The following is a 23,632-nucleotide window of genomic DNA, read 5'->3' on the forward strand; positions in this document are numbered from 1 at the left end:
ACAGTGTCAGGGTTCAGAAGGAAGGTCAAGCGTATTTAAGACCCTTGGGGGCTCTGAAAATGTGGCTCTTATCATCCAGTAGCTCTTCCTGTCGGTCTCTCTATGGCTGGATTCGTAGTCAGGACTCAGGCCATAAGTCACTTCCTCAGGTAGGTCTTCCTTGATTCCTCCAATGTGTTCACGACATCACCTTATGTGTTTGCATCAGGAAAGTGCAGATCATGCCCCTGTCGATGTTATTGTCTGTATTTCCACCTACAGCATGCATACCTTGAGCTCAGGCACCATTTTTATCTCATGGCTCTATCCTCAGCATGTCAAAGAAGTCCCTGGCACACAAAAGTGCCTGTTATATATGGATAAAAGAGAAGGTTAAAAAAAAAACTTGAATTCTTTCTTATTTCTTTGGAACTAGATCTATTCAAATGTGTTCCTTTCAGCCAGATTGTAATCAAATGTGCTCTGTTATGCAAGTGAATTGAATCATCCACTAAAATGAATAAGTTGATTACTAAATTTATTGCATTGAGCTCACTTTCCTCACAGGAACTGCATATTAATACTTGTGCAAAGCAACTAATGCTTATATATTTTTATATGCATTTATTCACAATAATGTTGCTTCTTAGTTGGAACAGTAGGTTATCTGGGAATGGTTAGGGCATATTTATTAAATCAAAAGGTTTCTTAGCTTTATGTGTGTGTGGAGACATGAAGGCAGGGAACAGGAATTTGTAGAAAAGTCTTGCGTCTTGCGGGTAGCAACAGAGTTGCTGGGGAACTTGCAAGCCTTGAATGCTCAAGGAGGAAAGTGCTGATCCCCCTTTATTGTGGGGCAGCACTTGCATTAACAGATGTGGCAGAAGTAGAGGGTTTTCATTTCAGGTGCAAGGAGAGGCTTGAGATTATTAACGTACCTTGTTTCTCAGAAGCTAGTTCATGGAAATGTGGCAAAATCTTCACTTGTGGGTCATATGTCGCTTGAATTCACGGAAATAGCTGAACAAAACTTGCTAAGCAGGTAGGCGAATTAAGGGCACTAAGTCATTCACCAGCTACTTTGAAATCTATTATCTGTGGGAACACAACATCTGTTGCTGGGGGAAGGGGAAAAGGCTTTTCACATTCTGACTTCTTTCAGTCAGGGGACTTATTTCCTCACAAGTATCCAACCTTCGCCGGAGGCAATAGGTTGGGTTCAAGTGCAACCAGTTTTTCAGGCCACAGACTCCGCTTTCCCCCTTGCTCACTAAAAACAATTTTGTATTTGGATTAATGGCTGAAATGTCACTGGCACTTCGACATAGCCTAGTAAGGAAGACAGCCCATCGCACAGCACAGGCTTTTTGAGAACATTAGCCAGCAGTCTTCAGCGGTGGTGGCTCCAGAATATCAAAGGCACAGGGGACGGGAAAAGGAGAGCGAGGCGAAACCTTAAGCAGTGTTGAGTCCTGGGAGTTGTAGTTCCTTGTAGGGCAGATACCGGCAGCATGCACGGAGCTTTGCACTCCATTTCCCAGCAAGCCCCGCGCAGCGGCAGAGTCGTTGCGGAGTGGCGGAGTGGGTGCCTGGTGATGAGCTGCTGCGGGGGAGGGGGCGAGGGAGTGGAGGAGCAGCTTCGGCGACCTCGGGGAGTGGTTGACATCTGGCGTCTCTGAGGGCCGAGGGGTCCTCACGGGAGCCGCAGCCAGGGCCTTGCGGCCGCCGCGCCACCTCCACGCTCACGCCTTCCCCTTCGGTGGCCGCTATGGCAGCGCGTCCGTTCGCCGCCGGCCTCTGCACGCCGTGGCCCCGGCTCCCCGGAGCGATGAGGCGGTAGTGGCGCCTCGCGGCCCGCCCGCTCCTCCCGCGACTCGGTCGCCCCGGTCGGGGGAGGTGGGGGCAGGTCTGCGGGCCGACCCCGCCGCGGCCGCTCCCGCACCGCCCAGTCCCGCCCCCTGGGGGCGCTGCCCTCGGGCGCCCGCCGCCCATGTCGCCCAGTCGCCCTGCCACCCGTCGCTGAGCCCGCGTCCATCCAGCAGCTCTCAAAATGTGGCACAACGTGGGGCTGACCCTGCTGGTGTTCGTGGCCACGCTGGTGATCGTCCTACTGCTGATGGTGTGCGGTAAGTGGAGGGGGAGCGTCGAGAAAGCGTGCGTGGACAAGTGTCTTGGGGCTCTCGGTGGTCACCTAGCCTCCCAGGATCGAGCTGAGAGAGAGGAGCCATGCCTCCTGCTCAGGGCAGATCGCCGGGGCATCACGGAGGAAAGCTCAGCATTCAGGACTGGCATCCTGACTCTAGGTAGAAGCACGTTCCTACTTCCCGGACAGGTTTGTCCTTGATGTCATTAATGCCATAGAGTCTACTCAGATTTTCTCCGTGGCCTGTAATCGAAGGAGAAGTGATTGGTTTCATCTTTTTATTTGGAGGTTCTGAGCCTGGTCGAGAGATTTCACCACCTTCATTTAACCAAGGGTTGGAGCACGCTTGGGCTTGGGTTTTCCAGCGCGTGTGAAGTTGTTTGTTTACTTCGAGTTCAGGCTTTAACCAAATTCCGAGCAGGAGCAGATGTGATACCCGGCAGAGCCTAAAAAACACTAATGAACATACCAGGGTCCGGTAACCTAATTCTTGGTTCTGCTGTAATGGTGCTGTTTGGTTTGCTTTGTGTATTTTCCTTCTCAGAATGAGAGGACGTTAAACTGTTCTCAAGGCGTGTTTTTGATCCCTCTTAATTCGTTATGCACAGTAGCTGATAACCACAGGTCTTAGCAGAGAGGCCAGACAGTTGTGAGAAACTGGAAAGTATTTCAAATAGATGCCAACGAGCACTGCTATTTATAAGAACAAAGTATGTGTTTGACGTGATGGAGTATTTGGTTAAAATTTTATAAATACAGTAGAGCTTATTATTGCATAGTTAATGCTCAGTCCTGTGGCTGTACTTGGGAAACATACTTATGCACTTGTGTTTAGATACCTATATGTGTATTTGATTTTTGTCAGTGATGCTGATTGAACCAAGGACGGCACTATTGAACTGACCCCCAACCCTAACAATTTTTGACTATTTCTAGTGAAACAAGAATTAAAGTAGTATTTTTTTTTTTTTTTTTTTTAAACAGGGTCTCACTATGTAGCTTTGTCTGGCCTGGAGTTTACTAGGTAGACCAGGCTGGCCTTGAACTCAGAGCTCCAACTGCCTGAGCCTCAGCACACTAAGGTGTGCTAGCTGGGCGGTGGTGGCACACGCCTTTAATCCCAGCACTCGGGGAGGCAGAGGCAGGCAGATTTCTGTGTGTTCGAGGCCAGCCTGGTCTACAAGAGCTAGTTCCAGGACAGGTTTCAAAGCTACAGAGAAACCCTGTCTTGGGGGAAAAAAAAATGTGCACCACTACACCTGGCCCAGTATTTCTTTTCTCATGACATAAAACAATAAAATAATCTCTCTCAATTTTCTGAAGTGGTGTAAATAGGTGATTTCACTAATTGTTGGTGTTTAAGGTTTTTTTTTTTTTTTTTTTTTTTTTGAGTTGGTACTGGACTTGCTGTGTGGTGGAGGATTACCTTGAGTTGCTGATCCAGAGTGCTCCATCCAGTTGATTCAACCCTAGGGATGGAACACCAGGCTTCTGGCAGGCTAGACAAGCTATGCCCCACACTGATCAGCCTTACAGACCAGGCAGTGGTGCTATATAACTTTAATCCCAGTAGCCATGCTAGTTTGCCATAGATACTGAGCAGTAGTGGTGGACACCTTTAATCCAAGCCCTAGAGAGGAATATAAAATGGGAGGAGACAGCTCTCACACAGTCTCATTCTGAGATTCCTGGAGGCAGGATTGCCATTTCGGACTGAGGTAGAGGTAAGAGCCAGTGGTTGGCTGTTTCGCTTTTCTGACCTTCAGGTTGTACCCCAATATCTGTCTCTGGGTATTTTATTAATCATCCTACATGCCCCCATCTTAAGGTTCTTGAAATAAGAAAAAACACATCCTTGAGCAGCATTAGTTAGATGAACAAAGGATGAAGGCATATGCTACCCTTTTTACTTGGAATGAGAATATGACATACAGACCATACATTTGCCCAACTTGCTCTGAGACATTTTAATTCTGATTGTTTTCTCAACTTTCAGTGGCCATCAGTTTTGTGAGTTGTTGTTGTTGTTTTGTTTTTTGAGACAGGGTTTCTCTTTGTAGCCATCCTGGAACTTGCTGTGTAGACCAGGCTGGCAGGAGCTTGCCTGCCTCTGCTTCCCAAGTGCTGGGATTCGAGGTGTGTGTCACCATCACACACCACCGCCCTTTACTCATTTTTCTAAGTGGGCCTTGCCATTAATTTCACGAAACGCAATGGGTGAGAGGTAAGGTAAGATACTTTAAAACTAATAAGGTCGTCCAAACTGTTTCTTGTTGGGAAACTAATGACAGGGTAAAGCGGCCTTTTGTTTTGACAAGAATGTGGCTGAAGGTTGAAGAGAGAGGAGGTATACTGGAGGTTGAAGAGAGAGGAGGTATACTGGACTTGGGAACTGGGGTGCCATGTTATCTTGCAGAATAACACAGACGGGTTCACTTACTCCACAGAAATTTCTCTCTAACAGCCCTGGCGGCTCGAAGGGCTTTAAGAGCATCTCTTCTTAGCCTGGAGATGGCCATCTTTTCCTGTGCTTTCACAGGGTCTTCTTATTGCATGTACCTGATATACCAGTCGTTGGATCTGGGCCCCGACCCTTATGACCTTATTTCCTTTCTAGACAGAGCCAACTGGGGAAGGGGCACAGTTCAGTCTGTGACATGTACTGTTTCTACAGCCCTTGCAGAAGAGTTAGAAAGTAGCTAAGTAGTTCAGGCATATGCCTTTAAGATAATTCTTACCTTTCTGATGGCCATTGGCTCTTTGGAGAACTGGTTAATGTTTTGAAAATTTTCAAGAAAAAAATGTATAAACATTTATTTATTTATTTTGGAGATTTTGTTATACCAGCCTCTGCCCTTCAGATTGAGTTTCCTGTTTCCTGATCTCATTCAATTCAGTCACCTTTCTGTTTAGTGCTCACTAGACACTGGATCAGAATCTGTCACCAGACTAGCCCTAAGGACTCAAACTTGAGTTTGCTGGAGAACACTGAGCTATCTCACTCAGTGAATTCTAATTTTCAAATTTCATGTTCCTAGGGAGGTTTTCCTTCTGTATAGGTTGTTTCAGCTTTTTCATTTTTTCATTCATTCTAATGTGTTCTGTCTGTGCCATTCACTGAAGCTGCCCTTTGTCAAGATGGGTAATAAATAAATCATTTCCATATTACTGAGTGGGTGTTCACTTACTAGTTAGCCCTCTTCTGTATAATTGAGGTTTCTCCCTGAGAAGCACTTTGCGTTTTCATATACCTTGGTGTTTTCCATTCACAGTGGTTGATAATCATTTCCAAATCCCTTTTCCTCCAAGACAAGGTCTCATGTCTTGATAACCTTCATTGCTACACGTGATTCTGTAATTTAGATGTTTATTAGGTGAGGTAGTCTTCTCTGTTTACCATTTATGACAGTTTTTGGCCAAATTAGTTATCAGGGTTTATATTTGGACTGTGTAAACATTCCCTGCTGGATCAACAGTATAATCTGGCTACTTAGAGTTTCATTTTGCTTGAACTTAGCAATTGCCTTTTAAAACTTTACCCACTATTTTTATCTTTCCAATGCTGTGGATGTACCCAGGGTTCCTGGACATGCCAGGCGAGTAGTCTAACAGTGGGCTCCATTCCTAGCGCCTCGTGCTTTGTTCTCTGTATGTACCTGTTGCTTGTTCTCCCTCCAGCCTCCAGAATCTACACTCTCACGAGTGATGCTTCCTGTATGTTCAGTCCATTGCTGGTTCCCCTCCCCAGAGCCCCCTTCACTCTCTCTCAGCAGCTGCCATTCTCACACAGAGCTGAGCTTGCTCTGCTGCCGGGTCCCACACTCTGCCCTGTCCTGGATCTCATGGTAACGTCTTTGTCACATTTGCAAGAGCAAGCTAACTAAGAAAAGGTGCATGTTTGATTTTCAGGCCTGATGTTTGATCAGTACTCTGAATAGACCTGAGGTTGTAAATTGTTTTTATCTAGACTTTTTAACAATTATTGCCTGTTTTTTTTTGTAGCTTCCAGGGCTAATTTTGAGAAATCCAGTGACTTGGTTTCTGTCTCTAGATGCCTTTTTGGATAGCCTTTTCATCACTGACGGTATACTGGAATGACAGGATTAGCCTCAGTTCATTTTGCCTTGTCTAGACATACACAACTGAGACACACCCTCCCCCTCCCCCGCTTCTAGAGAAGGGGTAGTTTCTTCTAGATTAGCAACAATTTCCTACTCTCCTCTGAAATAAGTGGTTTGGTTTTATTTTCCCTGCACTATCTTTGCTTTCTGCCTATTTCCTTTGGAATGGAAGCCAGGCTTTTACCCTGGACTCTTTTCTTAGATATCTAGAGAGAGGTTTTGATATGTTCATATTCAAGCATGAGGTAATTAAAACAAAACAATGTTTCTTACCCAGTGGTGTAGAGGCACACACCTTCAATATCAGCACTTGTCCAGCAGTAGCAGGCAGACCTCTGAGTTCAAGGTCAGCCTGGCCCACAAAGGGAGTTCCAGGACAGCCAAGGCTACACAGAGAAACCCTGCCTTGAAACAAAACAAGAAAGCAACAGCAACAGAAAACACCCATGGGTTCTTGTTAACTGGTCTCACCCATGCCCAGTGATTTGGTAATGACAGAGTCTAGTTTACACACACCCTTGTTGTTAGCATGGAGAGCTGTTCTATGAGAGTATCAACATTTGATTTTCTCCCCAGAGGAATCCACATAGTTTCTACTTGCCAGTTACTTTTCTTCCCTTTGCCCTTTTCTGCTTCTTGATTGCATTTCATGTCCAGCTGGTATATCCCTCTCTACCATTAAGTTTTTAGTGATATTAAACCAAAATTGATAATGGAGAGTCTCTGAAATGGGAGGATTTAGTGAGCTGGTGAGAATCTAGCCTGAAAGAACCAAGTCCTGGCACAGGCTCTACACCTACCACATATCCATGGCGGTTGGATCTGAGAACCTAGAGCATTTCCTTATAAGCTCTTTCATGTTGGTCCAAGCAGTAGAGGTGGGAATCACAAAGAGCCTAAGTTTTGGACTAGAAACTTCTCTGTAAGTTTCCTGGGCTGCCTGGGGCTAGAAGATCCTCAGTGTGGATCTGAACAGAAGCTGGAGGCTGGGGTTTAAGTCAGGGCCTGACCCATGTTCCTGTTCAGAGAATAGGTTTGTTGGTTTTTGTTCACACCTGGTAGCGGATTAAGCTCCCTTATCTCACCCACTCCACAGATTTTTTTAAATCAGATTTTTAAAAGACAACTGATAATTTATTAAGGATGGATCTCTACCTGCAGTAGAGAACTCAGCCCCACTTAATATGCTAGGAGTGATCTGCTAACAACCCCAGGAGCCTGTGGCAGTGGCTCAGTCCAGGAGCTTCACCTGATTCTTTTCTCCCTTTGCATCTGTGGCTAAGGCACTAGCTCACAGGGAGGCTGGTGGGGGGGACTTGACACTTGGTGTTGTGCTGGTCTCTTCCAGCATCTAAAGCATGCCCATGGTGTCCTGACTGACTTGTCACACAGAAACACAGAGCAGAGGGCTGGAGGAGTTCAGTAGTGTTCCTAGCACAGCAAGGTGGTGTGTATGTGTTGTAATTTCTTTTTATTTTAGAATCAGGTATTTTATTCTACAAAGTGGTGTTGATGGTTTTAGTAGAAGATATTGGGTGTTTTTAGACAGGAAGTATAAACAGCAGGTTGCTCGTTGCCTTGTAAGGTAGAGATTGGTGAACACCTGTAAAACAACTGTGTAGTGGCATTTCATTTATATTTTAACCTGAAGATCAGAGAGTGAAACAGCCCCCCGGTCAACATTACAGTTAGCAGGCAGTGGTAATGCACACATTTAATCCCAGTAGCCATACTAGTTTGCCGTAGAAACTGGGTGGTGCATGCTTTTAATCCCAGTGGCGCATGCCTTTAATCCCAGCCCTAGAGAGGAATATAAAACAGGAGGAGGCAGTTCACACACAATCTCATTCTGAGATTCCTGGAGGCAGGATCACCATTTTGGACTGAGGTAGAGGTAAGAGCTAGTGGCTGGCTATTTTGCTTTTCTGACCTTCAGGTCGAACTTTATTTATTAAAATACAAATGAAATATCACTACACAACTGGTTAATAGAAATTACTCAAGAGGTAGGTAGGAGTATGTGTGTGTGTTGTCTAACGATTAAGGCAGAAAGAACTTGATTAGCATGCCGGTTGAAACTGGTGGCTGTTGGAGACTGGGCTGTTATCTACTACTGATTTCTTGGCATCTCTTTAATTCTGGACTTGAGAAAGGTTAGGTAAATAGTTTCAGCTTTAGGACGGGCAACTTTAGCAAGAATGACTGATTTCAGCCTGGTTTGTTCAGAAGGTTGAGACAATGGCAGTCTGTTATTTACCATGGCCAGTTAGAGCATAAGCACTGTAATGACCTCATTTGCTTTGCGCAGTGTCTCCAGACCCTAGCTTACTGCCTGGCCCATAACATACTAGGCCCTCAGCTGAAGAGTGGGGGAAAACCCCTCTGCTAATCATTCAATTCCAGTATTAGTGGTTATGTGTGGTATGAACCAGGATCTCCTCAAATGGATAACTTATTGCGTGAAGTATACTGACTGGATTCCTAGGTATGTTTGCTGGAGAGGGTGGTCTGAGGTTCAGAGTGAGCAGAGCCCCACCTGTGTTCCTGAGGACTTCATCCTCCAGACTATAGGTAACTGGTCGACCAGGCTGAAAAACTCAGGGCCCTCCCCTTTAAAAGCCTGTAAAAAACAGAGGTTTCCTTTGTTCTGTGTTACTTACTGTTGGAGGGCCTCTCTTAGCTCCTTGCTGAGTGGCTGTCCTTATTAAACCAGAAATACCTTGGTGTATCTATCAACTTGGAAAGTGTTTTTTGTTTTGTTTTGTTTTTTGACAGGGTCTTACTGTGTACCTGACTGACCTGGAATTCTCAGATACCTGCCTGCCTCTGCCTCTGGAAGTCTAGGATCTACTGCTTGGGCCAGCACTTCTGGCAGATTCTTTGTTATGTAAACCGCTAGTTATCTCACAGCCTCACCTAACTCTGTTTTTTTTTTTTTTTTTTTTTTTTTTTCTTTTGGTTTTTCGAGACAGGGTTTCTCTGTAGCTTTGGTGCCTGTCCCGGAACTAGCTCTTGTAGACCAGGCTGGCCTCGAACTCCCAGAGATCCGCCTGCTTCTGCCTCCCGAGTGCTGGGATTAAAGGCGTGCGCCACCACCACCCGGCTGGCTCTCACCTAACTCTGAATCCTCACCTAAAACATGCTCTTCTGGTTCCTATAAATGCTGCTGGATGAGTTTAATCTTCCTCATTTCCTGGTTTCTGGGCTAGGTGTCATACCTATTCACCTAAATGTTTGATGTGTATTCTGAGGTACAAAGATAAGCACACTCTGGTTCGGTCTTTAAGCCACAAGCTGGAAGGTGACTCCAGTTTAGTCATTCAGAAACACTGCAGGTGTTTGAAGAGGTCCATTAATGTGAGGACACTGCTCAGGTGAAGTTCATCAGGTGGCTTGTGTGCTCTCTTCTATCCCCTCCTTCCCCATTCCTCCAAGACTTCACGAGTTTATCTCTGTGCTGTCATGAAGAGTAGATTTGGCACAAAGCCCTGGAACTCCACTTCCCTAAGACCAGCCTACGTGATAGGAGTGTCCTGTTATCAGAACCCTGTCACAACCAGTGAGTGCCACGGCTAGGCTATCTCAGGCTTAGCGTGACTGGAACTGCGGTTCAGAGATTGCTTCTTCAGCTTTCCCAGACCATGGACACTTACTGTCTCAGCTGTGGGTGAGGCTTCCTGCCTCTCTGAAGACAGCAGCGTCCCCATCCTTTTCCCTTCTTATTTCCTTGTCATTGGGCATTCCTATTGCAGCGTGATAGCATTTGGACCATAGCAGGCACTGGCCAGTGTTTGAATGAAAGAATGAATAAATGAGTTCGTTTTTAGCCCATGACCAATGAGCTGGGATGAGGCGATGATGAGTGCAAGGGGCATCAAGATTTTGGGACAGATGTAGGCAGTGAAGAGGTTTTATGGAAATGTCAAGATTCTCCAGGCTCTTAGAGCTACAGCCTGGGAGGAAGGTTTATGCTGTGTCGATGACAGTTCTAGCGAAGGACGCAGTAGTAGAGCTGGGAATGCCAGTGGCTCTGTGATTATAGTGTGATTTGGCAGCAGTGGGACCAAAAAGAGCACTTGAGCTTTGAAACTTTAGGGCTGATCTAGAACTCACATCCACATAGGTCCAAGGAAGTCAGAGTATGAGGAGAGCGGTTGTGTTAACCTGAGGTCACAACCTCTCTATAAGTTGGCAAGGCTGTGCCCCCTGGTTCAGCCTGAGCACACTGGCAGGTGTACTGAGGTCCAGACTATGCTGTGCTGGGCATTCCGATTCGCAGATGTAGTAGAGTGTAGAGTGTACCAAGTTGACTCAGTCAGACCTGAGACCGCTTTGAGCCATGTTCCAGCCTCTGATAAGTACATGTTCACAGATAGTGAGCTACCTGGGACGCTGAAGTGCAGGTGAGTAGATGTGAATTAATCAGTGTTTGGAAGTGGGTTTTCAAAGAGCAAGCATGGTTTTAGTTTACTGTGGTCTGAGGAAAATAGATTTAAGTCAAGGCTGCACCATGCCTTACAGTGCTGGGCTTGGCAAGGTGCCCGAACAAAAGGCACTTGGAAGCAAACAAGGTAGAAAATACTGGAAATACGGGGGATTTCTAGTTTTAGAGTAGGTAGGCTCTTTTGGCCTCACTGTTGATGGCAAGCTGAGCTTCAGTTTGCCTGTGTAAGAATTCAAGGTTCTGACTGGGCAGTGGTGGCGCACGCCTTTAATCCCAGCACTCGGGAGACAGAGGCAGGCGGATCTCTGGGAGTTCGAGGCCAGCCTGGTCTACAAGAGCTAGTTCTGGGGCAGGCACCAAAGCTACAGAGAAACCCTGTCTCGAAAAACAACAACAACAACAAAAAACAAAAGCAAAAACAAAAAAACAAACAAAAAAAGAATTCAAGGTTCTGGAACCATCTGAAAGTGATGGGTTTGTTAAAAATTTGACTAATAATTGACTTTAATTTATGATTTACCTAGCCTTACTTAAGTATAATTAACAGATAAAATGTTAATACCAACAACAAAAGATGTAAAAAAAAAAAAGTGTCACATCAGCATTCAGAAGGCATTGCTGGGGATTATCCTCTCCACAGATGCTGTTTCTTCCGGAAGTGAGCTACAGAGCTTCAGTGGACCCCAACACTCCCCAAACCGTAACTTATAGGCAGAGTAGATGCAGAAACAGACATCCAGGTGCCTTTTTTTTTTCCCCCAACGTTCCCTCACAAAACTGTACAAGAATTTAAGGATTTTGTTTGTTTGGTTTTGTTTTTTGAGATAGTGTCTTACTATGTAGCCCTGTGTGGCCTAAAACTCCCTATGAGACCAGGTGAACTTTGAACTCGCAGAGATCCACCTGCCTCTGCTTCTTGAGTGCTGGGATTAGAGGCATGCACCATTCCTCCAGACAAATGTAAGGATTTAAAATGTGTATCAACTGACTATTGAGGGCCAATATTAACTGAAGATTCCTGCTGGTTAATATAGCTACAGAACCTAGACCCAACTGCAGGTGCCTTTTTACAAAGACACTGAGCAATCCTATCAGACCAGTCGACCTGAGATGTACAGAATACACTGGTGACAGGCATAAGTGACCATGCCTGATGTTTTCATGAGAACCGTACCTTCTGACCTCGTCACCTCCCAGAGGGCCAGCTTCCAGTGCAGTCACAGTGGGGCTTGTATTGCAGTGTGTGAATTTGGGCCATCACAGACATCCCACTGTAGTGGATGTGATTATCCCTGAAATGGTACCTTGCCATACTTCTGCCATGAAAACCCAATAACCTGATAGACTTGAATTCATTGCTCTGTCCTAAGTAAGGCTCTCTTTGATAAATGTTACTCAGGCATGGCAATCCCAACATTTGGGAGGCTGAGGCAAGAGGATCTCAATCTCTAAGTTTGAAGCCAGTCTGGGCTACTATATCTTTTAAAGAGGGTGGGGGCAGTAAACGGCAGTTGCTTATAGATCTGTACTTGTAAAAGCCTGCTCAGTTTTCTTTTTTAAAATTTTTCCCGTCTCACATATTATATCTTAACTGCAGCCTCCCCCCAACACACATCTCCTCTCCCCCAAACCCATTCCTCCTCCGTTTCCTTCAGGAAGAGGCAGGCCTCCCAGGGATATCAACCAAACGTGGTATATCAAATTATAATAAAACAAATGCATCCCCTCATACTAAGGCTGAATGAGATAACCCCATAGGAGGAAAGGGTCTTACAAGCAGACAAAATAGTCAGAGACAGCCCCTCCTCCCACTGTTGGCAATCCCACAGAAACCTCAAGCTACACAACTATAGCATATATGCAGAGGACCTAGGTCAGACCCATACAGGTCCCCTGATTGTTGCTTCAATCTCTGTGAGCCCTTATAGGTCCAGGTTAGTTGATTCGGTGGGCCGTTTTCTTGTGATGTCATTGACCCCTTTGGCTCCTACAATCCTTCCTTGCTCTCCTCTGCAGGATAACTTTTCCTTTCCTCTTTCTATGCACATACCGGCCCGATCTTAAGTGTACCTGCTTATACTCTGATAGTCTGTCTCTAGCCTCTCCCAACGCAGCTTCCTGCCAGCCTCCTGCTGAACCCAAGACATGAGACCTTCTTCCTCTTTTTTTGTCCACTCCCTCTCAGCAGTTGCTGGGACTTAGAGCTTGCTTGCCCTGTGTTGTTTTTCTCTCAGATTTTTAACCAATTGGTCTCTTAGTTTAAAACAAACAAAACAAAAATCCCCTGTTAACCTTTGAGTCTTTTATGTAGGAATGGGAGTAATGGTTGGCGGCCTTAACTAATTCAGAGAGGTTATGAATTTTAGGAGAGATGATGAATGTAAATTCACTGTGTGAAGTGAACACTACTGATAGGGAATCTTTAGTTATATTGATAGTGATGGTTAAGTGTTCAGCTCATTTATGATCACTACCCTTCTGGCACATTTATCTGTAGAAGTCCTTACAGTGTGTTCCATAGCATTTACCCTTGTTCTAATGCTTAATTACTGGCATACATAAGTGAGTCACCTTTTATTGTCCCAGAACCCAGGGCCTCTGTCACCAGCCAGTTTTTCTGACTTATAGTGCTTATTAGTCTAAGGGTGGAGCAAGGCCTGAACCTTCCTTTTACAAGCATTTGAAGAACTCATTTTAACACACAGCCTTAGTGTTTGACTGTGCATAAATAGAATCTCCCTTTCTCCTCCCCTTTCTCTCCTTCCTGTTTTTCTTTCTAAATCCCAGGACATGGTGCAAGAGCCATGTTCATAGAACAAGAGAAAGCAAGAAGTTTGTTCTGTGGCTGGGATCTGGTGAGCTGTGATTCTGCGAGCTAGCCCATATGCTATAGGGCCTAAGGAGGTAAATACTTTTAAGTAAAAGGTCATCTAGGTTTTCATAAGTTTCTTCTTCTATCCTGTTCCCCTGTGACATGCACACACTTGGGAGAAGTTATTATCCCACAGCCCAGAGTCCAGTTAGGCCAATCTACTCTTAGGCTAAGTTGAAGTTGTGAATCTGAACTTATAATGCTGTTCTGTGTCTGTGTGGCTCTTGCTTCATAGCTCCCACACCTCATACGCACACCTGACCCATTTGATGTGTTTGTCTGTCTAGTGATGTGTCAAGGGTGAAGCTTCATTGCGTTTGTGTTTTCTTACTTGCCAAGTGTACAGGAGAGTGAGCTCCAAACATACTTCTTATATTAAACAATTCTATGGAGCAGACACAGCCTAACTCTAGAGCATAGAGTTAGTTTTTGCCTAACTCTGACCATCTGCTTAATCTCTTTTCTGCTGCTACAACAGAACCCCCCATGTTAGGTAAATCATAAATGATAGATGTTCATTGGGTACATAGCTGTGGAAGACTGTAGTGCTAATACCCAGTGAGGGTCTTTGCTGTGGCATTGTGGGGTAGAAGGGCAAACAGAGGAGAGACAGACACATCTATCCTTGTGATACTTAATATATTCCCTCTATGCTGATATTAACTTATTTCTCAACCCCTTCTTTAAATTGTTAAGATTTCAAGTACATCTCCTCATGAGTTTTAGAGGGGCCATTTAAACAGCTCTGACCATTATTATATCTGTTATTTTATCTGTGCACTTCCTGTGACATCACCCAACTCATTGGTGATAGTTGGGAAAAAATTTTCTAATTGAGGTGTTGTGTAGCACGAATTCTAATTGTTCTTAATAAAAACCTGGAGTCAGATATTAGAGGGTGAAAATAGAGATCAGAGAAGCAGTGCAACCAGCCACTAGAGAGACCTTTTACCTCTACCAAATCATCAGACCAAAAGGGCGATCCTGTCCTCAGACTGCCTCTGCCTCAGACTGCATCCTCAGTCTGCAGTGAGCTCCTCTCTCCTCCTGCCTTATATTCCTCTCTCCGCTCAGTCATATCCTTCCTGTCTCCACCTCCTTAGTGCTGGGATTAAAGGCTTGGGATCCCAAGGGCTGGTATCACCTTTGTGTGAGCTCTGTTTCTCTTTTAGACTGGATCAATTTTGTGTTGCCCAGGGTGGCCTTGAACTAACAGAGATGGCTCTGCCTCTGGGATTAAAGGTGTGGTCACCACTGCTTGGCCTCTCTAGTGGTTTAGCTCTGCACTCTGATCTTTCTAGTCAGCTGGTTCTTTATTTCTTCCCCATGGACATCAACCATGAAGCTCACTTTCTCCTTTTCCTTGGCCATGTGTTCGATCCACTTTTTGACAGCCATTTTTGTGTTTCCCAAACTTGCATGTACATTAGAATAATCTATGGAACTTCAAAACGAGTAAGGGCAGCCAGGCATGGTGACACACACCTTTAATTGCAGCCGACTGGAGGCAGAGGCAGGTAGATCTCTGAGTTTGAGGGCAGCTTGGTCTACATAATAAATTCCAATACAGGCAGAGCCATATAGTGAGACGCTGTGCCAAAAAGCAAACAAATAAAATTGAGTAAGCACAGCTCCTAGGTTGACTTGGGGTTTGTGAAGCGAGCCCTCGAGAATCTAGTTTCTGAGAACTCCCTAGAAGATTTGAAGTTTGAATGATACGCTTAGGAATTGCCGCAACCAGGTGTCTTTAAGTAGAATCATTACATTGGGTTGTTTTGACTGTGCCTATGTTTACAGTGAACTTGTACCTCAGAGGGAAACTATGGCCTTTCCTTGCCTCCACACCCAAGTAACTCTGCTCTGTCAGTTGGAGCCTCTTGCTGTGTTGACATTCACTCAAGATAACGTTTGTTATCTTTAACTTTGAAGGAATCAGGGAAGGTTTGTGTTGATGCAGGCTCTTTCTAGAGCCCAGGCTAGCCTGGATGGAACTCAGAATTCTCCTGTTTCCAGCTCACCTCTGAAGTATGATAATAGGCACCACCAAGTCCAGCACTTTAGACTTTAACTAGCAGATTTGTTTGTGAGTTGGATATGATAGCGTGTCTGTAATTTCACTTGGAACGCTTGCACATCAGAATTGTCCCAAGTGTTAGGCCAGCCTGGATGAAACTTCAAGTTCCAGGCCAACTTGGGCTACAAAATGAGATCTTGTCTCAAAAAGCAAGCAAACAAAAATTGTATGTGTGTTTTGAGCAGCTTCCCACCAGCCCTCACTCAGTCCCTCTCCATCCCCTGCAGGACAATAGTGAATGCTTTTCAGTCAGAGGCATCGTGTTACCCATCGCTTCCCTCATTCTTTATATTTGGTCTAAAGGATATAAAGACCTCTTTGAACTGAATTTTGTGATAGTGAGTTTACATTTATGTTTGCAGTTTCTGAGTTAATATTCCTAGCATCACACAAAAAGCCAGGAGTGGTGTTGCACATCTGTAATCCCAGAACAATAAAGGAAGACACTGACATCGACCTCTGGCCTCCATACACACATGCACATACATGTGTATGAACAGTATAACCATGTGTGCTCATTTTGGGAACATTTGGCCCCACTTTGACCTACAGACTTGTTGCCTTGACTCTGAGATCACTTAGAAATGCAAGGGACCCACGTAGTCAAAAATAATCTTGGGAAAGAAGAAAGTTGGAAGACATACACTTCTTGGCTTCAAAATGCAATGCAAAGCTACCATAGTTCAGATAGTGCATGTCAGCTTAGGATGAGCATATGGTTAACTAAAGTCCAGAAGACAATTACCGTCATAAACTGACTTTTGACCAAGTTTCCAAGAGAAGGATAGTCCTTTCAATAAATGATCTGGGTAATGTGATATACATATGCTAATGAATGAATATGGACCCATCTCTGTTGTCATATTAACAGTAGGCCAAAGACTTACGTGTTTACATCTGTTGAACTTTTAGAAGATTGACAAGTGTAAATCTTAATCTTGAATCATTCGGTAGTTTTCTCTATGTGACACCAACATCCCAGGAAGCTGTGTTACAGGGATTTACTGGATCTCATCAGAACTAATCATCGTTATTCAAAAATCATTCCAAAATTACTGAAAGACACTGGATGAAATCGAGGGGGGGGGACATTTACTGTCTAGAACACATAAAAGCTTACAGCTCAAAGTTAAAAAACAAAATAACAGCAAACAAAGCAACCAAAACCAAATCAAAACAGTCCCTCCCTTTAAACTATGCAGAACTGGTTAGACATTTTCTCAAAAGCAAAGCAAAAAAATTGACAATTTTAAAAAATTTTAAAAATTAAAGTGGGAACATGTTATTAGTTATGTAAACTAATTAAAGTCAAAGCCACCACTGTAGTGTGCCATTTCATACCTAGAGGGACCGTGTGTACGAGTGGCACTAGGAAGTGTGGGTGATGATGTGGAGAAATGGCTGGACATAGTGCAGCCACCAACAAGGATGCACCTTGAAAAGAGGTCGTGTAGATAGAGCCGGACACAGAGGCCAGATACTGATTGCATTATGTAGCGTGTTCATAGTGGTAAATCCGTGGTGATGTAGTGCACGGTAGTGATGGCTAGCTGGGAGGAGACTGGTGCATGGCTGCTGTTTGCTGTGCCACATCCTGCCTCCTGCATGTTGGCTATGACTGAAGCTGTTTACGTTGTTGTTACTGGCAGTGCAGCTTGGGAGGAAGAGAGCATGGACTATAATGGAAAGTCCTCATATCCAAAGCCTTTGACAACTGTTGCTGTCTTCAGCTTTTTGTTTTATAGGTTTTCTTTTCTTTTTTACACAGAGTCTTACTGTGTAGCCTTGGCTGGCCTGGAGCTTACTATGTAGACCAGACTGGCCTTGAACATACGGAGATCCACCTGACTCTGCATTCTGAGTGCTGGGGTTAAAGGTGTGAGCTATCACCTCCAGCAGCGCTGGGAGGTTCTTATGGAATACCAGGGTTCTTTTTGCTTTTTTTAAAGTTTCACATAACCCAAGCTACCTCAGACTCGCTATATAAAGAATAACTTTTGATTTCTGATCCCTCTGCTTCCACTTCCCAAGTGTTTGGATCCTAGGTGTGCAACACCATACCATGCCTTGTTTTATGTGGTGCTGGGGTTCAAACCCAGGACTTTATATACAGCTAGATAGGTTCTCGGTCATCAGAAATCCTTCCCCAGCCGTTAATGGCTCTGGAAGATTCTCTTAGAGTTGGTGCAGAGGCTCCAGAGTTCAGCAGTGTTGATCATGCGGCCTTATGAATCTCTCAGAAACCATTAAGTTGTATACTTCACAAGGATAAACTTTATATGGGATCATATCTGTAAAAATTTAATTTGAAAAAAACAAAAGCTACCTCAGATTTCTCTTTGAATTGAATTTGAATTCATGTCGGTTGAGCAGTTTATAGAAAACTTAAGTGACAGACAGCTAAGCCCTCTAGGTGGCTCCTCCCACAGCCCTAAAGAGGCAAGCTCAGCTTTGTGAACCATAGGTCAGAAGTGGTTCATCCCACGCTCCTTCCTCTAATCCTCTGCCTGTTTATCAGGGAATTTTGGGTAAAAGTTGAGCATGTTAATTTGAAATGTCATTAAAATGTTATTTTTCAGAACTTGGGCATTTATGCACATAGTTGACATATTTAGGGTTTGATTAACAGGTAGTATTCAGTCTGAAGAAGCAACAAAACCCAAGAAATGGAGGAAGGCTCCCAAGTTAGTCTTTATGCTCTAAGGAGTGAGTGTTGAGCTCCTTTTACCAAGTGACGATAGGGAACAAGACAAATTGAACACTGCCCCTTGGTGGCAGCCTCTTGGCCTGGTTTAACACGGGGTTGGAAAAGCCATTGGATTTTCTGGCCTGCTGGCCTTTTTGAATAAATGACACAAAGGAAACAGTGGCAGACAGCCCTGGTGCAGTGACTGTCTTCCCCTGGCTTCTCAGGTGTCCTCTTCACACTGTGGGCTAAGCTGACTTTGGCTTAGTTTACTGATCCGTTATTGGATGATGATTCTTCCTTAAAGAATTTGATGTAAAGATGTCATTTTCTGAAAATTTTGGACTTACACTGTTGGCTCATAGGCTTTATTTTTCTATCATGAACTTTAAGTATTTTATACTGTTCTGTGAACTTCTCAGCAGGGCCTCGCACGTTGTAAGTGCCCTGTGTTTGTTGTCTACATACTTCTTTGTAATAGACTTTTCAGTTTACTGTAGTGCTCTGAGCTGAAAGCGGTATAATAATTTGTCTGGATGGTTTTGTCTTTCTTTAGGTTGGTATTTCGTATGGCATCTATTTTTATCTAAATTCAAGTTTCTGCGGGAACTGGTGGGAGACACAGGATCCCAGGAAGGAGATCATGAGCCTTCAGGGTCTGAAACAGAAGAGGACCCTTCAGCTTCACCACACAGGATCAGATCTGCTCGCCAGAGAAGGGCGCCTGCTGATGAAGGCCACTAGCCAGACACCCTCTGTCCTAGAATATGGTCTAAGGCAGTCGTGAGCCTCTGTCTTCAGTGACCTGGCTTGGAAAGTTACTAAGTGACCGAGGAACATTTGTAATTGGATTTATATCCAGTTCAAAAGAAGATTTACACGTAAGCCATAAAGAAATAAAGGGAATTTAAACCAAATTGGACCATTACAGATTTCATCTTGGATATTTTGCTTCACTGGGTCTACTCTTACTCTCTGGCTTATTTTTTTTTTTTTTTTTTTTTTTTGCACTGGTGTAAATCTGTAAACATTTCAGGCTTGAAAAAAAATGTTATTAGTCATAAAATGTACCCTTTTCTTGACATTTTAACTTGTCCTAAATCGGGACGTATCTCACTACTGTCGACCAGGTGGTGGTCTTGTCATTATCCTAGCTCATGCACATGTGAATTTGCAGCTTGTCACAATGTCATTACCTCAGCCGATGTGTGTATTGTTGGTATCAAATGTGTCAGGTCTAGCTGGCATTTTTAAAATGTCTTCAAAAAGTACTGTGAGTCAGCATTGAAATGGAAGGTTATTGTATACGCAGAAAACCATGGAAACCGGTGGAGTGTGTTTGATATTAGTGATGCCAACAGCTGCTGCTGGAGAAACGATCACAGTTCTGTTTCCTTGCAAAGAAACAACAAAACGCTTTAGAGGACTTGAGAAAGGAAGATACCCACAGTTGATGAAGCTGTGCTGCATTTTGTCAGCAAGGCACTTGCAAAACAGTTGTCCATCTTCACGCCAAGCAATTGCAGTTGAAGGCAGGAGAAATTGCCAAAATCCTCAGAAATGATCTAAAAAACTTCAAAGCAAGGAGAGACTGGCATGGCCACTTCATGGAGAGAACTGCCATTAAGATATCAAACATTGTATCCAAGGCTGCCTGCTGGTATTAGACAGAGGCAGTGGTAGGCACCCCTTCAGGAAATGCCACACGAGCAACACTCTTGACATGTATGGGAAGTTTCAGATCCCCATGACTGATTTGAAAAGTGGTTTGGAAGAAGGGGACTCGGAGTGTGAAGTTACAGTTCATAACTTACCCAGTTTATTTCACACGTTCTTCACATAGGCATGAGATTTATGTGATATAGATATTTTAGAACATGGGATAAATACAAAATAAAACATTTTTCTGTGATACAAGGCATATGTCATAGCTTACTGGGCAGTGTTTTTTCTTAAGAGATACATATGGTGCATCTTAATTGATGGTCACCTAAATTAAGTAAAAGTGATAATTTGTAAATTTACTTTTCAAGATAGCAGTTATTTATTGGAGAGCTTAATTATAAGTCTTACAGTGTTAACAGTTATTTTCTATGAAATACTTTTGGGGTAAACCTGTTGGGGGTTCTAGAGTTGTAGTTAGGAATCTAAAAACTGTCTTCTCCTTTAGGGAGAGTGAGCTTGGTCCCCCCCTTTATGTGGGGACTTTATGTTCTAGGCTTGTGTTGTGGAGAAAATACTTCAGACCTCAAAGAGCACTAGAGCTTGAAACAGTAGTGGTTGAAAAAAAACTGCTTACTTGTGTAAACTGCCTCTTGCCAGGAGTCCTTGTTTGTTTTAACTGAACTTTGGACTGTTTACTAGAGAAGAGAGATGGATTAATGAACCTTCTAGTGTTGTCTGCTCTGGACAGAAATGAACTGCAAAGCCAAGTTCCTTTCCTGGTTCCTGTCCTTCATGGCTGTGTTTAATCTTGTTTGATACCTCATTCTTCATCCTGGCAGATTTTGTCTGTTAACTGTCTGCTGGCGCTGCCCCAAGATGAGTTCCTAAAGAACTGCTTGTAGACATCATAGCCCTTTGGGTGCGCTGGAAGGGAAGCTTTAGAGGACAGTCTTTATTTATACATTTTCTGGGGAAGATGCCCACAGCTGAGTGTGGAGCAGTTGTTCTGTCTTTTTTCAAAACAGGGCTTCTCTGTAGCTTTGGAGCCTATCCTGGAACTAGCTCTTGTAGACCAGGCTGGTCTCGAACTCACAGAGATTCGCCTGCCTCTGCCTCCCAAGTACTGGGATTAAAGGCATGCACCACCACCGCCTGGCTTGTTCTGAATTCTTTATGGGACATAATATGACCAGAAGGCATAAAGAGCAGTGGCATTGTTTCTAGCATTGATTTTTGCTATATCTTATACTAACTAAATATCACTAAGTGGGTCAAGATGCCCCAAGGCATCTTGGTACCCGGAGGTTTACATTAGATTTTTTTTCATAATCTAATGTTCTGAGCTCCAGGTTTTCATGTTTTGCTGTTGTTTTGCTGTGGGTATCTAAAGAAACTTTAAGCTGCAGGTGCGCTCTCTGTTGTGTCAGTATTAAAGGAGGGGAACTGATGTACCCCTATCTATAACCGGGCCCAAACTAATCTCTGTAAAGATACATAGAGAGCATTATTTATTGGTATTTATGTCTCTAGCATATCTTATAAAACTTTAATAAAAACTATTTGGCCCGAGAAATAATATCGTATGCTATAAGAGCTCATAGTTGTGTGGTTTAAAGAAAGAAGACATTTTGGATGCCAGTGTGAAGAGTCTAAGGCGTAGTCCTTTGTGTAGAATCGTGGTCATGAATCTCCTTACCCCACCTAGAAAGAGGAGAAACCACTGTCCCTCCAGGATTCCTCGCGTGCTGTGGCTTTCTGTCCTGATTCCTCTTTAAGTGCGTTTGTGGCTATTATAACTGTCACACCTGGATTCTCAGGCTCTCAGTGCAAGGGGTGTGCTTTACTTCAAAGTTTAAAAACACAGCATCCAAATACTAGAGCCTTGCCTGATGACATCGTCTCTTTGAGGATCGATTAGAAACTTGAGGACTCAGGTAGCTTGTTGCAGTTCTGTCACAACCAGCCCTTCCCAAATCTGTGGTTTGCCTCTGAAGATGTGTGTGTGTGTGTGTGTGTGTATGAGTGTGCATGTGCATGCGCACATGCGTATTTATTTGTTTGCAAATTGTCCATGTGGTAGCATGGCTCAGATTTAAATGCCAAAACACTAAAGATTTCTATTACAGTTAACTGAAGCATTAACACACACCTGAAGATGGTGTTTGAACCGAATGGCTTCTCACAGTGGAAGTAGATACTGGATAGCTATTTCATGGACACCTTGACCTCTTTGTTTAGATTAGTCTTAACCATTTCAAAATGGTATTTTGCTAAAAGTTTAGACTATGCATGTGCCGACATCTAAAACATGATAGAAAGTAGTACATGCTTCATGCTAAAGAGGAACAATGTTTGAAGTTAGATAGAAATTCTGAGTCCACATTGCAATCTTTTTTTAAAGTCAGTTTTCCTTAGAAGGTGTCTGACTGTGACAGGTAACCTGTGTAACCAGAGATCTTGACTGGTAAACCAAGTGCTTTTACATTTGAAGCTGACTTCATAAAGCCAACAACGAACAGTCCTCAGAGCTCAGAAAAGCTCAGGCAACTGTAGAATGGCATTGGGGTATGGAATCTAAATCAAAACCCCTTTTATTGTCTGTTCTTAAAGTGTCCCAGAGCCGGAGACGTCTAGCAGGTTACGTGTTTTACCCTGTAGTATAAAAGCTGCACCTCCGTTTGTCAGAGCACAAGCTACCTGTGGAGGATGTGCTAGCATTAACCTCCGCGCAGTTCTATGCATAACCATTCACCAAATACTGCTGCTGTGCTTTCCCTTCTGTCCTGTGCTGTGACGCATTGTCATCTTGCTGCTTGACAGATACGTTGTGAAGCGTTAGAACTGTGTGTGTTAGTAGTTTCCTTATAGAACAAGATGTAAAATATAGATGAGGGATATGCAAATGATGTCTTAGAATATCTAAAGCTTCTTGCACAGAATAAAGGAAAATGAAAATAAGCAAGTGTGTGTGTCTCATTGATTAAAGATAATGAGTGTGATGGATACTTTGCACATGAGATCTAAAGGCTTTTTTTTTAATTTTTTCCCCCCTTATAGTTCACATTTCAGCGCCCACTCACTAACTCTGAAAGTCTAAGAATTGGGAGGACAGCATCCACTATGCTAGGAAATGAATCAGTGTAGAGTCTAAAAGACATGTAGCACAGCTCTGTTGGTATGCTTAATCATACTTAGCCTTGCCCCACCACCAACCTCGAGAGCTTGCTAATTTGCTTGCCATTGACCATGCTCCACTTTTGGCACTGACAACCAGGAAGACCAAGGGAACTGAATCCTGCCAAGTGAGAGGATCCAGGGAGAACCTGTCGGAGGCAGGAAACCATGGATTCCAGTGACTGAGCCAGTGTTTTTCCTTCAGTGCTCAGGTGCCAGGAATATAGGAGAGGAAAAGGGATGTTGTCAGAGCTTGGCTTTGTAAGGCAGGTCTGTCTTAGAGATTGGTCTGGGATCTGGGCTGGTTAGGAGACTCAGTTCTGGTGCCAAAGGCTTGGAACAGTAGGCAGCCCTTAAACGGAGAATGTTCTTACTCCTGCCCCCACCACTGTGGTCCAACCAGCTGGCATAAAGACGATGCTGTTTATGAAGGACGGGGAGAGGAGGAACTAGCTACCGTAGTCATCTTCCAGG

At 43.9% G+C, this 23,632-nt stretch overlaps 1 protein-coding gene across 1 annotated transcript; it reads left to right on the plus strand.

Moving 5' to 3' along the window:
- Positions 1-1,562: 1,562 nt before the first annotated feature.
- Positions 1,563-22,927, plus strand: Smim13 (small integral membrane protein 13). The gene is made up of 2 exons (XM_057787956.1): positions 1,563-2,105; positions 18,876-22,927. Exons 1-2 carry the CDS (start codon positions 2,030-2,032, stop codon positions 19,061-19,063), a joined length of 264 nt encoding a protein of 87 aa, XP_057643939.1. The 5' UTR covers positions 1,563-2,029; the 3' UTR covers positions 19,064-22,927.
- The last annotated feature ends 705 nt before the right edge of the window (positions 22,928-23,632 follow it).

The sequence above is a fragment of the Chionomys nivalis genome, chromosome 13, assembly GCF_950005125.1.
Source record: "Chionomys nivalis chromosome 13, mChiNiv1.1, whole genome shotgun sequence".
NCBI lineage: Eukaryota > Metazoa > Chordata > Mammalia > Rodentia > Cricetidae > Chionomys > Chionomys nivalis.